This window comes from Rattus rattus, chromosome 5 (genome assembly GCF_011064425.1).
Source record: "Rattus rattus isolate New Zealand chromosome 5, Rrattus_CSIRO_v1, whole genome shotgun sequence".
NCBI classification, from domain to species: Eukaryota; Metazoa; Chordata; class Mammalia; order Rodentia; family Muridae; genus Rattus; species Rattus rattus.
In genome coordinates this window covers 149,393,065-149,408,312 of record NC_046158.1, presented here as the reverse complement: position 1 = coordinate 149,408,312, position 15,248 = coordinate 149,393,065, and the positions used below count along the sequence as shown (strand labels likewise).

At 51.5% G+C, this 15,248-nt stretch overlaps 1 protein-coding gene across 1 annotated transcript in view; it reads right to left on the bottom strand.

Annotated features, from left to right (window-relative positions):
- Positions 1–14,237, bottom strand: part of Nfatc2 (nuclear factor of activated T cells 2) — a 129,093-nt gene extending 114,856 nt beyond the window's left edge. The window contains exon 1 of the mRNA XM_032904738.1: positions 14,068–14,237. Within this exon, the coding sequence (XP_032760629.1) occupies positions 14,068–14,137 (70 nt within the window). The 5' untranslated portion in view covers positions 14,138–14,237. The remainder of the gene's footprint in view (positions 1–14,067) is intronic.
- Between the last annotated feature and the right edge of the window lie 1,011 nt (positions 14,238–15,248).

The following is a 15,248-nucleotide window of genomic DNA, read 5'->3' as shown; positions in this document are numbered from 1 at the left end:
GATACCCGATACCCCTGCGTGACTACAGTCACCAGAACATTTGTTTAAAAGCCAGGCCCCGGCTGCAACTGTAACCTCAAGAGAGGAGGTAAAAGACTTAAGGAAACCGGAGATCAGAAGTCTGGTTGGGTGGGGCCCTCGAGTCCTGGTCTCAACGCAGACTTGATGAGAATGACTACACTCCTGCATGGCGGACCATAAGAAAGGAGGGCAGAGGGCAAGCATTCTTCAGGGGGAGCCACTTCACGGGTGGATGTCTGCCTCAAGCTACCTGCCATTGAGCTGGGTGTGGTTAGGCATGCTGAGAATCCCAGCACCTGAGACAATAGGATTGCTTCAAGTTTGAGGTCAGCCTGGGCTACAGAGGGAGAGAAACCCTTGCCACCAAAACCAAACAACTCTCACCATTCTTTTCAGAACTGTTTGCTGAGTAACTGCCGCAGGTGCTGAGATGCAGGCTATCCCCGCTGCCCTGGTCACAGGACACACATGCAGAGGCACAGCTGCGAGCATCTTCCCTAACTCCTCAACACACCACAATCCAGTGGAGACCGGTTAAAACATCCGGTTTCCGAAGCTTCACCAGGCACCAGTTAAATCTGGGCTCAGGACTTTCAGCAAATGCACTTACAAAAGCAAGCAAGCAAACAGACGCTTTCACGATTCCAGATGAGAAGCCAGAGACGACAGCAACTGGTTCAAAGTCACCACTGCAGGGGCTTAGCTCTGCACAGTTCCAAGTTCCAGGCTTACAGAGCACCTTCTCGTTGTCAGGGCATAAAGGGGTGTTGTGGTGGGGCCATCCAAGTGTCTTAGGGGGTGGGGTCTCCAGCCAAGGCCTTGATCTCTAGAAGGAAATGTACCTTCTTCCCAGGTCCTTACGACAGGGGCCTGTGGTCAAACTCTGAAATTTGGCCAAGGAAACACAAGAGAACCACTGTAGCAGGGATGAGGGAGCACTCCAGTACTCAGCCACCCCCACCCATCCTTTGCTAACCCTCGTTCCTGCTGCTGGTCCTCAACCTCCCTAACGCTGTAGCCAACACTTTAATACAGTTCCTCATGCTACGGTGACCTCCCAACCGTGAAATTATTTTGGTTGCTACTGCATACTGAAATGTTGCCACTGTTATGAATCATAACGCAGACAAGCAGGGCAGCCCCTGCGAAAAGGGTCTCTTGACTTACTCAAAAGGATCGTGACCCGTGGGTTGAGAACGGCTGCTCTACCCCACGATGACTAAATGCTTCTGGTCAAGTTGGCATCGATTGCCTGTGCCTGTCCAGGACCTGTCTTCCTTTATGCTGTTAACTGCTCCCCTAGGCTGCTCAACTGAACCCAGGGCCTCATGAATGTGAAGCAAATATTCCTCCACTCCACCACACCCCAGCCCCCAGGGAGCCACTCTTAAGATAATCTTGGTAGAAGTGCAACACAATTGTCCCATCGTACCTGTCAAGGAGGAGAAAGAAAGACCCGGACCTGGCCAATCAGAGAATTTTTATCTCCAAAGACCTATGAGATCCACAAAGTGGGGTCCATGGCCACCTTTTACATAGCTTTATATACAGTGGGTATATACATGAATGAAGCTGGGAAAGATATTTGAGTAGAGTCATGTTTGGATGGACAGATGGACATATGGATGGGTGGGTGGATGGATAGATGGATGGTTATTTAGATGAGTTAATAGATACATTAATAGATGATAGATAGATAGATAGATAGATAGATAGATAGATAGATAGATAGATAGATACATGGGTGGGTGGGTGGCTGAGTGGGTGAATGATTGGATGGGTGGATGGATGGATGGGTGGATGGATGGGTGGATGGATGGATGGATGGGTGGGTGGGTGGATGGATGGATGGGTGGGTGGGGTGGATGTGGGGGGGGTGGGTGGATGGGGGGGTGGGTGGGGGGGTGGATGGGGGGGGGGTGGATGGGGATGGTGGATGGGTGGGTGGATGGGTGGATGGATGGATGATAGATGGATGGGTGGGTGGGTGGATGGGTGGATGGGTAAGGAGTAGATGAATGGATGGGTAGGTGAGTGTATGAGTGGAATGGGTGGGTGGGTGGATGGGTGGATGAGGGGGGGGGGGGATGGATGGGTGGGGGGTGGGGGTGGATGGGGTAGGTGGATGGGTGGGTGGATGGGTGGGTGGATGAGTGGGTGGGTGGATGGGTGGATGGGTGGATGGGTGGATGGGTGGGGGGTAGGGGGATGGGTGGATGGGTGGATGGGTGGATGGATGGATGGAGGGACTGATGGATGGATGAGTGGATAGGTGGATTGGTATATGGATAGGTAAATGGATGGCCAGCCGGATGGGTGGAAGGAGAGAGGGATGAAAAGATGTCATGACTCTGTATGTATGACTTTCCCTTCAACTATCCTCTTCTCTGAAGCCAAACCTAAACTAAACCTCTATGAGGCTACACGCCCAACCGCTAGGACTGCCCTCCAACCTGATCTCACTGTGCCTAAGAGCAACCCAAGCTAATGAAGGGAAGATGGCTTCTCCATTGGCAGAGTGCTCCCCATGTGCCAGCAGTGGGAACAGCCAGACCACACTCGCCATGTGGAACGCTAACTGGGTCGTCCTCCAGAAAAGCAGGTAACTCCTCAGAGCGTCTCACTCTGACCTCTACACCAAAGCAGAGTCATGACGGGGAGGGCTCAGGCCAGGCCCTGACCCAGAGCAATGTTCTTGTTGGGGCAATGGGGCAAGGAGGCTTTCTTTTCTCAGGCCTACCTGGAAGGCTAGAGCCTTGGGCAGGGGAAATGCATACTTTTAATTCCAGAATAAATAACCAAGCTCTTCCGACTCAGGGCGGAAGACACGGCCTTTACGGGTGGGGAGGCAGCAGGTGGGGTGGGGCAGAGGCCTTGACGGAGCGTCCCGGGTTTTTCTCTTGCTCTGCAGCTGATATCCCTGTCTAGAGCTTTCTCATGTCCCCAGCCTCCCCAGCAAAAGCACAGTGGGAAGCCAAGGAAGTCACTGGGTTTGAAGCTAGCAGCAAACTTGGTACTGACTGAGCCAGGATGCAGGAATCCAGCTCAATCCTGCCAATACTGGCTTCCATTACAAACCGACAATATGGCAGAAGGAAGGAAGGTATGGCCACCATCATAGGAGGGAACTTGGGTGTAAGGGAACTCAGAGAAGCTTTCAGGTCCCTAAAACTGGGACCACTGAGTTGAATAGAAGTGAGCCACAGATTATTAAGTATATCGCTATATCGCGGGGTTGGGGATTTAGCTCAGTGGTAGAGCGCTTGCCTAGCAAGCACAAGGCCCTGGGTTCGGTCCCCAGCTCCGAAAAAAAGAAAAGAAAAAAAAAAGTATATCGCAAAGGCCCTGAGGCAGGAGAGTATGAGACATTGGGGAAACAGAAAGAAGACTGCAGGGCCGGGTGACAGCCGTAGAGCAATCCACTGTGCCCAGCTCTGCCTCTGGTCTCTCCAGGATACGCAGGCTCAGGTGGCCCACCTTGATATCTACGAGAGATCTCAAAATGAAGGTCTCAGAAACCAATCCCTGGTGCTGTGTTACTTTACCGATCCCCATGTACTGATCTACTCGTCCACCAAAAATCAGAGTGGTCCTGCTTTCTCTCCTCATCCCATGTCCAAACTCAAAAAACTGAGGGCGGTGGGGTTGGGGATTTAGCTCAGCGGTAGAGCGCTGGCCCTGGGTTCGGTCCCCAGCTCCGAAAAAAAACAAAAAACCAAAAAACAAAAAACCTGAGGGCAGCTCTTTCTCAAATGTATCCCAAACCTCACCACCTCTCGGCCACTCCATGATTCTTCTTCATGCTCATTACCCTAGGCCCCCTCTGCTCCCTTCAGCATCAGCACAGCAGCTTCCTGTCTGGATCTGCTTCTGTGTGTGCCTGAGCATAAAGCAACAGGAAGGGTCCTTCTAAAATATACGTCTGGGCCCTGCAGGGAGGGCTCTGTGAGTAGGAGCCCTGTTGCTGTTGTCAAGGACCTGAGTTAGGTTCTCAGCACCTAGGTGGCAGCTCCCAACCGCCTATGGTTTCAGTTCCAGAGGATCTAGTGCCCTCTTGTGGCCACTCTGCGCACTGCATGCACACGGGGCACATAACATACGTTCAGGCAAAACACTCATACACATAAAAATAAATCTTAAACACACATAGTTGGGGCTGGGGGGGGGGTATGGCTCGACAGTTAAGAGTGCTCGCTGCTCTCGCCAAGCACCTGAGCTTGGTTCCCAGCACCCATCTTGTACAGTTTACAACCGTCTGTAACTCCAGCTCCGGGGACCTAATGGCCTCTTCTGGCAGGCACCCACAAACCTGTGCACAGACACACACATGTAATTAAAATACTTTAAATGTTTATATATACATGCATGCGTGCATGCGGCAACCCTCCAGTGGCTTCCTGTCACGCTTAGAATGCAGTAGAAAAGCCAAGTTCTACATCAGCTGCCCCAGCTGTCTTCAGTGTCATGCCTAGCCACCCTCTCCCTCTCCTGCGATTTCTGCCAGTGAATTTGATCTGGAAAATGCCCAGGATGACCCAGAAGTCCCCTCTGATGCTGCCTTTCTTTGGCTATGTCTTAGCTGAACATCACCTCCCCAGAGAGACTCTCTCTGCCTGCCCCCAGAAGGAATGACACCCTAGGTACTCTCTGTCCCTTCTCGAGCTTCCTGCCTCACCTAGCCCTGACCCTGCAGAACATTTGTGTGAGCATTTATTTCATCCCTTTGTTCCCATTCTTAAACTTGGAAGGGAGGGGCAACGGGATATCTTCATTTGAGTATATTGGGTAGCCAACTGTAGTGAACAGAAACATAAGATGACCAGGTAAGTTTGAACCTTCCACATTAATCCTTCTTTAACATAGGTCCTACATATTGCAGGGAGAGATCATTATGTTCAAATTTTTCACTGCTTATATGGAACTCAAGGTTTAGGTGTGGGGATGTTCACCTGTGTGCTTGCGTGTGGGAGCCAGAGGACAGCCTCAACTGTTTCCTCTGACATGGTCCTCCTTTTTGGTTTGTTTTGAGACAGGGTCTGTCTCTCACTGGCCCGGAGCTTACCAAGTAATGCTGGGCTGGTGGACCACTGAGTGTCAGGGATCCGGCTACCCACGCCTCCCTACTGCTGGGATTGCAAGCAAGCACACAGCACTATGCCCAGAATATCTTTTCTTTTTTTCTAATATGGGTTTGGTAGTTGATCTCAGTGCCAGGGGGCAAGCATTCTGTGGACTGAGCTATCTCCTGAGCCACTGAGAGCCACGATTCACTGGCTTCCTGGGTCTTTGCCTATGTCCTCAGGTCTTCTGGAGATAAAGGACCCAATGCTTCCCCCTGGGGGACAGATGAGGGACAAACTATGAGAAAGGCCACTCCCTGGTTGGCTAGTGTGATGGCATAGGACTGGTAGACTGGAGGCTGTGACAATAAATGTCACTTTGCAAGATTGTGCCATGCCCCAAGCATAGGTGTGTGACCTGTTACGGTTTCTACAAACATTTCATCTGATCTGATGGCTCCAGAGACACACTGCATGCATGTAGTGTTTCTAAAAGAAGGGAGGAGAACCTGTCCCGTGTACAGGGAAATAGCCTGCTAGGCTCATCAGAGGGTCCCTGAGAAAAGTAACCGATAAAAATAACAATAAAATACAATAAGTAAGGAGCCAGGGATACACACACACACACACACACACACACACAAAACACATACACACATACACACATACAAACACATACACACACATATACACATATACACACATACACACCACATACACACACACATACACACACATACACACATACACACATACACACACATACACAAATGCACACACGCACACATACACACACATACACAAATGCACACACACACATATACACAAACATACACACATACACAAATATGCACACACACACCACACAAACACACACATACACACATATACACACATACACAAATGCACACATGCACAAATGCACACACACACATATACACAAACATACACACATACACAAATGCACACACACACATACCACACACACATACACACACAACACATATACATACACATACACAAATGCACACATGCACACACACACACATACCACACACACATACACACATATACATACACATACACAAATGCACACACACACACCACACAAACACACACACACATACACAAATGCACACACATCACACAAACACACACATACACACATATACACATACATACACAAATGCACACACGCACACATACACACACATACACAAATGCACACACACACACCACACAAACACACACACATTTCCAAACTGACCTTCCAGAAGGCCAGTGGCTCCCACAGGTACCAAAGGGCCAGTACCGAAGGCTAAAGAAGACCCACCTGACTCAAAGCCCTGGGTCCCATTAGATCTCTTCCCAGAGTATAGAATGCTGGCCTTTCCTGTGCCTCAGTTTCCCTCACTGCCAACCGGAAGAGCAGTCAGCCTCATCCTTCTGGAGTGTGACAGGCACAGCCACCAGCATCCCACACTTGGGAGGACCTTGAACGTGGCTCAGTGCGCAGCTGTTAAACTCCCACTAACCTTGGAGCAGGACGTTGTGAGCTTTCCGTCTGTGTGCTGTCTGGGTCCTGACTGCAGTGTCTAAGTCATAAGTTCTGGCCACGAACCTCACATCCTGCCGATGGCCTCCGTGACCACTGACTGCACAGGGCAGAAGCTAAGCACTGTAAATCCAATCAGAAAAGTAGGAGCCCTCTCCTCTGGATCCCTGAAGCAATCACTCCTCAGCTTCTGCGCACGCTGGGATTCACACTGCTCTACCTGCTAATAGCCCGACTTACTGACATTTGGCTCACAGGTGGAGGAAAGGGATCAGAATCACCAGGCTGAACGATGCACGCCCATAATCCCAGCACTCCAGAAGCTAGGCAGGAGGATTTCAAGTTTGATGCCAGCCGGGTCTACATAATGGGTTTCATCTAAAGATACATTCCTAGACGTCCACCCTCAACAAATCGAAATGCGAGATGACAAACCCCTAGTACTTCAACTATTTTCTTTTACTAGTACTTAGTGTGCACACACAAACACCGTGGTGCCCATGTGGAGGTCAGAGGACAGCTCTGCAGAGTCAGTTCTTTCCATCTACCATGCAGGTTCCGGGAATCGAACTCTGGCCCTGAGGCTTGGCAGCAAGCACTCTTAACCTGGAGAGCTGTCTCACCACCCTTAAACTATGTTTTATGCCTTGTTTATCGAAACCGAGATATATACGAAACAAAAAGGCCTGCATGACAAACTCCTGGGAGTCGGAGAGGAGTGAGAGGTCCGTTCGGAGACGAACTGGACTCTGGGAAATGGGAATACAAAGATTAACCACGCTGCCTCTCCTCGAAATCATTGTCATTTGGGCAGGTTATTGCAGGATTTGGGCATTTGTTTTCGCTTTTAAAACGCCACATTAACTGTGGCTCATCATGGTGACTGGGTTTCTCGCTGCGCTCTGTGTCTGGCCCTGGGAACGACTTGCTCCACAATCAGGCAATTCCACTCTCAGGAATTATCTCCCAGTCACTGACGACAAGTGGTTTTCCTTTCCTCCGTGTTAGGGCTTCAGCACAGGCCTCACACACACCGGGCGTGCCCTGTACCACTGAGCTGCATCCCAGTCACTGGATTTGTGAGACAGGGTCTTGTTTTGTGGCTCCAGACTAACCTGGAACTCACAATCCTCCTGCCTCAGCTCCCCTGTACAGGGATTACAGGCTCGTGCCGCCACATCCAACAATCTGTGAAGTCAGGGGGTGGTGGGGCAGGTGCTGAGCCAGGGACGTCAATCTCGGGGCACCACTGTCAATCTCGGGGCACCACTGTCAATCTCAGGGCACCACTGTTTCCCCCCAAAACAAGGCACACTGTGAGCATCCTCTCCATCCTCTCTGCTCCCCACTTGAATTTTCAATGTATTTTATTTTCTTTTCTTTTTTTTTTTTTTTTTTTTTTTTTTTTTTTTTTGAGACAGGGTTTTATGTAGCCCAGGCTGGCCTTGAACTTGCTATGTAGTCAAGGATAGCCTTGAACTCCTGGTCTTCTTGCCTCCACCTCCAGAATGCTGGAATTAGAGGTGTGTCCTTGTGTCCCTGGTGACTGGGTGATCCATCCTGAGAACAGCTTTCTCTCGAAAGCTAGCTAAGCCCTCTACAAGCTGTGTCCCCCACACCACCACCCCTTCCCCCTATGCAGCCAGAAGACTTCACCTCTGCCATGCCTACTTGCCATGTGAAGTCCTCTCATGGCTGTGGGACTTTTTCAGATTCTCTGCAGTCTCTGTGTGACCTGGAAATACAAACATCTCAGCCTTCTGCACCCCATCTGCTCTTCTCTCTGCCTCATCCAGCACTGATTGCAACACATCACACACACACACACACACACTCACACCATATATACCACACATACTCACACACACTCACACCATACACCACACATATACCACACACACACACTCACTCATACTCTCACACACACATGCACACACACACACCATACACACCACACACATAACACGCACACGCATACACACACATACCACACACACGCATACACACACACATACACACACACTCACACCATATATACCACACATACTCACACCATACACACCACACATATACCACACACACACATACATACACACACACACACTCACACACACACAAATAATGCAAAAATGACAGCAAGCACAAGCGCCCAGCAGACAGACCTAGTCTGAGGGCTTCAGACAGGGGCTCGATTAGACCAGGAACACCCTGGGTCTTATGATAACCATCATACCACTTCCCACATCAGGAAGCTGGGGCTCACACAGATGTTCGAGACCTTGGTAGCCAAAACAGAAAGCATCCATATGGAAGCCCACAGTGTTTTGGAGACCGCAGTTGGAGAGCCATGGAGCGACCAGCTCACAGGCAGGGAAGCACTCCTCCTCACCATCTCTCTCCTCCATCCACATTGGCTTCTGCCCCCTGCCTAAACTTATCAATGGCTTCCCCAGCAACCACTCTGACCCGGCTCCCGGCCTCTCCTTTCAGTCCGTGCTGGCCTTTGAGATTAAGGAAGCCACACACCCTGCCGCTGAACTTTTCCCTGTGGCTCTGATGGTGAACTTCAGACCCCTCACTAGCTCCTTCAGGACCTGTCCCGGCACACGCACATCTGTGATTTTAGCTTCCATTGTCTTCCTCTCTGCCCTTTTGCTGGGCTTCAGCCTGGCCACAGATAACCCTGGCACACAGCCTCCCCGGGAGCCTTTGTGGGCACTGTTCCTCCTGCTGGGCATGTCCTTCTCTGCATATTTGTAGGCAGAGCGTGCACCATTCAGGGCTGAACAAAAGCCCACATCCCTGGGGAAGAGGAGGTGTCCTGGCTGAATGAAGAACCTACTACTGGCAATAACTTTCTCTGCTCTCTCACCAAAAACAAATGCGCAAGTCTTCACTCCAGATGCCTAGGGGTCAGGACTCATCAAGAAGAGTTCTTTGCAGATGTGAACAGATGAAGATGGGACCATTCAAAAGCTAAGGAGCCCGAGTTCCCGGGGCTGGGACCCTTGGAAGGGCGAGCACCATTTCACAAAGGCCACAGTAAGACAGAGTGCAGGGATGCAGCCACCAGCCACAGAGGCCAGAAGAGACCACCAAGGTCCACACTGAGCCTTCAGAGAGCATGGCCTGTCCACCCCCGATTCCAGACTTCTGATCTTTAGCGCAGTATACAGGGGCTTCTTCCTGGCTAAACAGCACTGTGTGACGACAGCTACAGTAGCCACAAGGAGCCAGTCTAACCAACTATAATGTGTGCACGCATACACACACACACGTGCATTCATATGTACAAGTGCATGCAAATGTATACATACATGTGCAGGCAATGCACTTGTCCCAGAGCACAGAGCAAACTCTTGCCCACTGGCTCCATATCCAGCATGCTTAACAGAAAACGGACGGGTCAGCTGCTCTAGGATGTGTGTGTGTGTGTGTGCGTGTGCGTGTGCGTGCGTGCGTGCGTGCGTGTGTGTGTGTGTGTGTGTGTGTGTAAGGGGGCTACGAGGTATCTTCTTCAGTCACTCTTCACCCTAACTTTTTGAGACAGGGTCTCTCAGTGAACTTGGAACTTACAGTTTCCGGTTTCCGGTTTCTGGTTTCCGGTTTCCGGTAGATCGGCTGGGAAGGACCCACCTGGCTCCACCCTCTTCTACCCTGGGCTTACAGGTATACACCTCTTTCCCAGCCTTCTTATGTGAGCCAGTGCTAGGAATCCGAGCTCAGATTTCCATGCTTCTACAGTAAGCTCTTCACACACTGAGCCCTCTCTCCAGCCCATGGCAGCAGTTCCAAATACTGCTCAGCTCAAAACCGAGGCACAGGAAAGTGGGGTTCCTCGCATAGGAGGTCACACAGCTCTTAAGTAGCAGATGTGGGCTGCACCCTGTGACCAGCACTTGGGCTGTTGATTTTCTGGGGTATCATAAATTGCTCCTGGGGTCCCGGGAGATACACAGAGTAAGAGGCCTGGCCCTGCCTTTCAGGGGCTTCCACGCATGTTAAGAAAATCGCTTCAGAAATTTCGAGTCTGCTCTGGAGAGCTTCCTTCTATAGCGTTGAGTTGTGGGAAAATAGGTTGGGCTGTCTAGGGAGCCAGTGGGAACCAGTCATGGAGGGCTCCTGGCAGTCCCCTGTTCTGAGCCTCTTTGCTGGACACCTTCCTCTATTGGCAGTGAAAATGTCTTTTATTGTCCAGAGAGGCAAGGCTAGGTGAGGCACCCTCTCTGTCTGCCTCAGTTTCCCAGCTCAGACAGCATTGATAATGCCTTTTCCATTATCTCCTTCCCTTCCAAGATGTGTCAGAGAACATCTTTGGGTCGGAGAAAGAGTCCAGAGCCAAAGCCTATGTTATGTGTATGTCGATGGCATTCAGAAGTCAGGGTGGTGTCTGCCAAGACAGCAGAGCCTCTGGTTCAAGTTGACTCTGCCACTTTCTTAGTGGGTAATCTTTGGCCGGTTCTCTGTGCCTCGCTGTGCTCCTCCAGGGAGGAGAGGACAGCACACATCAAATACAGACTCAGAGAAAAGGAAAGGACGTTGTAAGTCTAAAGCAGACAGCCCCAGACAGCTCTGAGTCAACACAAAGCTAACAGGGACAGCGGTGGCTCACCCAGGGCCAAGCCCTGCACTTCCCCTTGTGTATGTGACTTCTGGCAAAGCTGGTCTCTCTGTCCTCACCCATCAGATACCAACGCTGGGTATGCGCTCACCGCATGTTAAACAGAGCTAAGTCTTGTATACGCATGGTTTCGTGTGACGCGCACGACAGCCCCATGAAGACTCTACTGTCATTGTTCATTTTTTGCAAATGAGGACATTGGGGCTTCTGAAGTCATCACATCTTAACCCAATCTGTGTCATTTCAAAGCTCAAAGCTTTTAAGTTTCTAAAAGACCTTAAGAGGTCTAGGGGACTGTGGGTGTGGTTCAGTCGGTGAAGAGATTGCCTGAGTTCAGTCTCTAGCACCCCATATCCCGGGTATGGTAGCTCATATCTGGAGGTGGAAGCGAAAGGTCAGAAGTTCAAGGTCACAAAAATGAATGTGAGGCTAGCCTGGGCTACATGAGGCCCTGTTTCTAAAGAAGGGGGCAGGGTATGATCTAAAGAACCTGTGTTGGAAGAATTTCAGCTGAGGTCCAGTTTCTGTACAATATCACTTATTAGTTTCTATCTTTGATGTGATAGAAATTGCAGCCGGCATTCACAGAGCATCCGTGATGAGAAAAATTGTGGCTGGAGTTTGTTGGCTCCCACAACCCCTCCTGATAAAAAGCCTTCTTAGCGATTCCATTCTACAGATGAGGAAATTAAGACACAGAGAGGTGGACTTAATTTCCTGATACCCCACAGCCGTGATGTGGCCAAACAGAAACCCCAACCGGGGCAGAAGCCGGGGAACCAGGGCCTGGGAGGGGGCAAAGCTCACGTCAAGTTTGTTTATTCCTGAAATACTTTCCATTACCTCTCAGATAACACTGACCACTCCCCTTGCACATCTTCGAGCTCCCGTGGGGCTTCAGACCAACTCTGCACCGGCAAGCTTACCCGTTCTCCTTACCATGCAAATATTTCCATCCTGTGCTCTGGGACTGCCCGTCACCATGCTCCCTGGGACTCTGAGGGTCTCATCCAACGGGCACTTGAGCTAAACGGTGCCTTCGTTGTTTTCTCTGGGGACCTCTAGGCAGGGGAACAGCGATTGGCCTATCTCAAGCCAGCTGTGTGCGAGGCCTGGAGCTGTTTTCTGTGTGGTTTAGTGCTGTGTCATGTTTTGCAAGGATCAGTCTGATGTCGTTGCATCCTGCCTATACAAGCACAGTGGTGTGCACATGGGTACCATTCCTGTGCACTTGAACACAGACCGGGGAGGGGGTGTGGGGTGGGGGGCAAGGGACATGTGTCCTTCCAGACCTTAGCAAAGAAGCAACATTCCCAGCCCAGAGAAGAGAGCTACAGTAGCCGCAGGAAGGCACAAAACAGAAGCCAGGTTTCTCCTCTGAGGTCTCCGTGTGTCCCCTCTCTTCCTCCCTTATGGAGCTAAAATCTGGCATTTGTCTGTCTGTGCTGTAGTCCTGTCCACCCTCCCCCTCAGGTCAGAGCATCTGTCTGTCTGTGCCCCCCACCCCCATCAAAGCGTCTGTGTCTTAGGTTTGAATTGTTCTGCAGTAAAATCCACTCCAAGACCTTGACATAGTCATGGCCTGCCTAGGAGCATCACTCTGACACCTGACATAATATTAGCGCTTTTTTCTCTTGACATTATGTCACTGCACCAATGCCATTTAGGCAGAGGACAGGGTAGACTGGTACCAGAAAAAAGGTCCCAAGCGCTGGCAGGATCTGGCTTTCAAAAGTCCCGCCCTACTAAAACTAAGCTGAGGTTAGAGGTGGCTAAACGCACCTTTTACCGAACCAGGATGGGGCTTGGATCCGGCTTTCAGCAAGAGCCCCCAACCCCCAGCTTACTTGCCAAAACTGTCATTAGCCTCCTCCCCACCGCGCCCCCCAGGACTTCAGTACACCATGCAGAGCACAAAACCTACATTCAAGTCAGATTTTATGACACGAGGCTAACTCCTCCTACACGGATGTATTCCGCTTAACCCTTCAGCCCTTCCCATTTGGCGGTGCCCCTTTCCCTTCACACAGGCTGGCCTCACAGAAACCATCCAACAGCTTCCACTTTAAAGACCTGATTTCTGACTCCCCAGCCCAAACCCCTCAGAATCCCAACCAGATGGGCTAGATTTCATATCATATTCCCACTTATTAACTCCCTCCCGTAAGAACCAAATTGAATGGCTTCAAGGTTACATCTAAAGGGAAGAAGATGGAGCAGAAACGGGGACGGTGGGGTGTCTGTGATCCCTTTGGCAGAGCAAGCTCACGGTGCTGTAAATTGTGGTGGGGGAGCTGGAACAGCTCTCAGACACATCCCCAAAAGGGGGGAGAAAATGGCTTAAATTGCTTGAATGGCCCAGAGCATCTGTTGATGTAGCTACTGGAAAGTGAAGTCTTTCTGTATTTTAAATAGCAAAATGTCAAGCCTGTGTTTAAAAAAAAAAAAGGAAAGAAAAGAAAAAGCTAAATAATAAATAATGATGATGACAAGGACGGTGGCCTCTGCTGTCAAAGCCGAGAGCAGCAAGAGAAGCCAGCGGTTAGTACCAAGACCCCCTCCTGGTGTCCCGCCACACACACACAGGGAAACCTGTCTGGAGACACTTCCTAGAATCACCACCAGCGACGGCCAGGATGTGCGCGTGCGCCCCTGTTTCGCCGCATCTATGCTTCTACCTGCGAGCGGGGACAGCGTGGGGTGCCTCCCGGAGGGGCAGGGGTAGGCAGCAGAGCGAGGATGCGATGCGAGGATGCGGGAAGGGATGCGGGCAGGGATGCAGGCAGGGATGCCAATGGCGGCGCGGTTACCTCGGTCCGCAGACCCCATGGTGCGGAGTGGCTGGCGGGGGCCCGGCCTGCGCAATGCGGAGCGCTGCATCTGGAGGCGCCGGACTCAGAGGGCTGGGGACCGTGTGCTGCGATCTGGCGGAGTGGCGCAGAGGCTGCAGTGCCCAGGCTCTGCTCCGGGGCTCTGGCTCCCCGTGCTCCCGCTCCTGTGCTCCTGCTCCGGCTCTCCGTGCTCCCGCTGCTGTGCTCCGGGCTCAGGCTCAGGCTCCCCGGGCTCCCGGCGCTCCGCGGTCGCTTACTCCAGCGGCAACGCGACTTCCTTCCCCGCGCTCCGTGTTTATAGGCTTTCAATGCAGTAAAATAACGGGATTCCCTCACTGTTTCCTCCTGTTTACTCAGCGCCATGGAAACCTCTGGATCCCGTCCATCTCCAAAACTAAGGGCTTTCCTGAAAACTTCACACTCAGGAATCCATGACGTCGCCTCCTCCGCAGCCAGCCAGCTCCGTGGCTCCTTTGGCCGCCAAGCACAAGTCCCTGATTGTTCGGGGCAGAGAAAAAGTCAGAGAGAGGGAGGCGCGCAGGGGTGGGGGCGCGGCCCGCCAGGCCCTGCAGGAGCTGTGTGCAAACTCGCAGACAGCCACCGCCTCCCCGCTGCAGCCTTGCCTGAATCCAGCCTCCTGACACCCCACTTTGTGAGCGGGTGCCCCTTGGAGAAAGCTCCCCAGGATTTCAGCCAGCACCCCCCGGGTTGTCCAGGAGCCCTTGGAAACCAGCCCAGGGGTGTCTCCTTAGGCCTCAGTGCCTCTGACTGCCCAGATTCGTGAGTGTTCAGGGATGAAGAGGAGCAAGACGAAGGAAAAAGAAATAAATAACAGCGCCTGTGCCAACTGTCCAAGATTTTTTTTCCCCTCAAAGAGTTTATTTTTAGATTCATTTAGAAAATCCAAGGTTTCCAGTATTACTCGGAGGGTCCAGCAATAAGGCCGAAAAAGAGTCGCCGAAACCAGGCAACGCGTGTGTTTACGTATGCTGCGCATAAACAGGAAAATAGAGGAGAGGGATGTCGGGACCTCTGCAGCCTCAGGAAGAGATGTGGGGTGGCACACATGGGGTGGCGCACGTGGCTCCCACCTGGGCCACGGTTGGAAGGAGCGGGCTGAGCTGCAGCCCACAAGACGACTGGGCTGGGTTTCAGCCTAT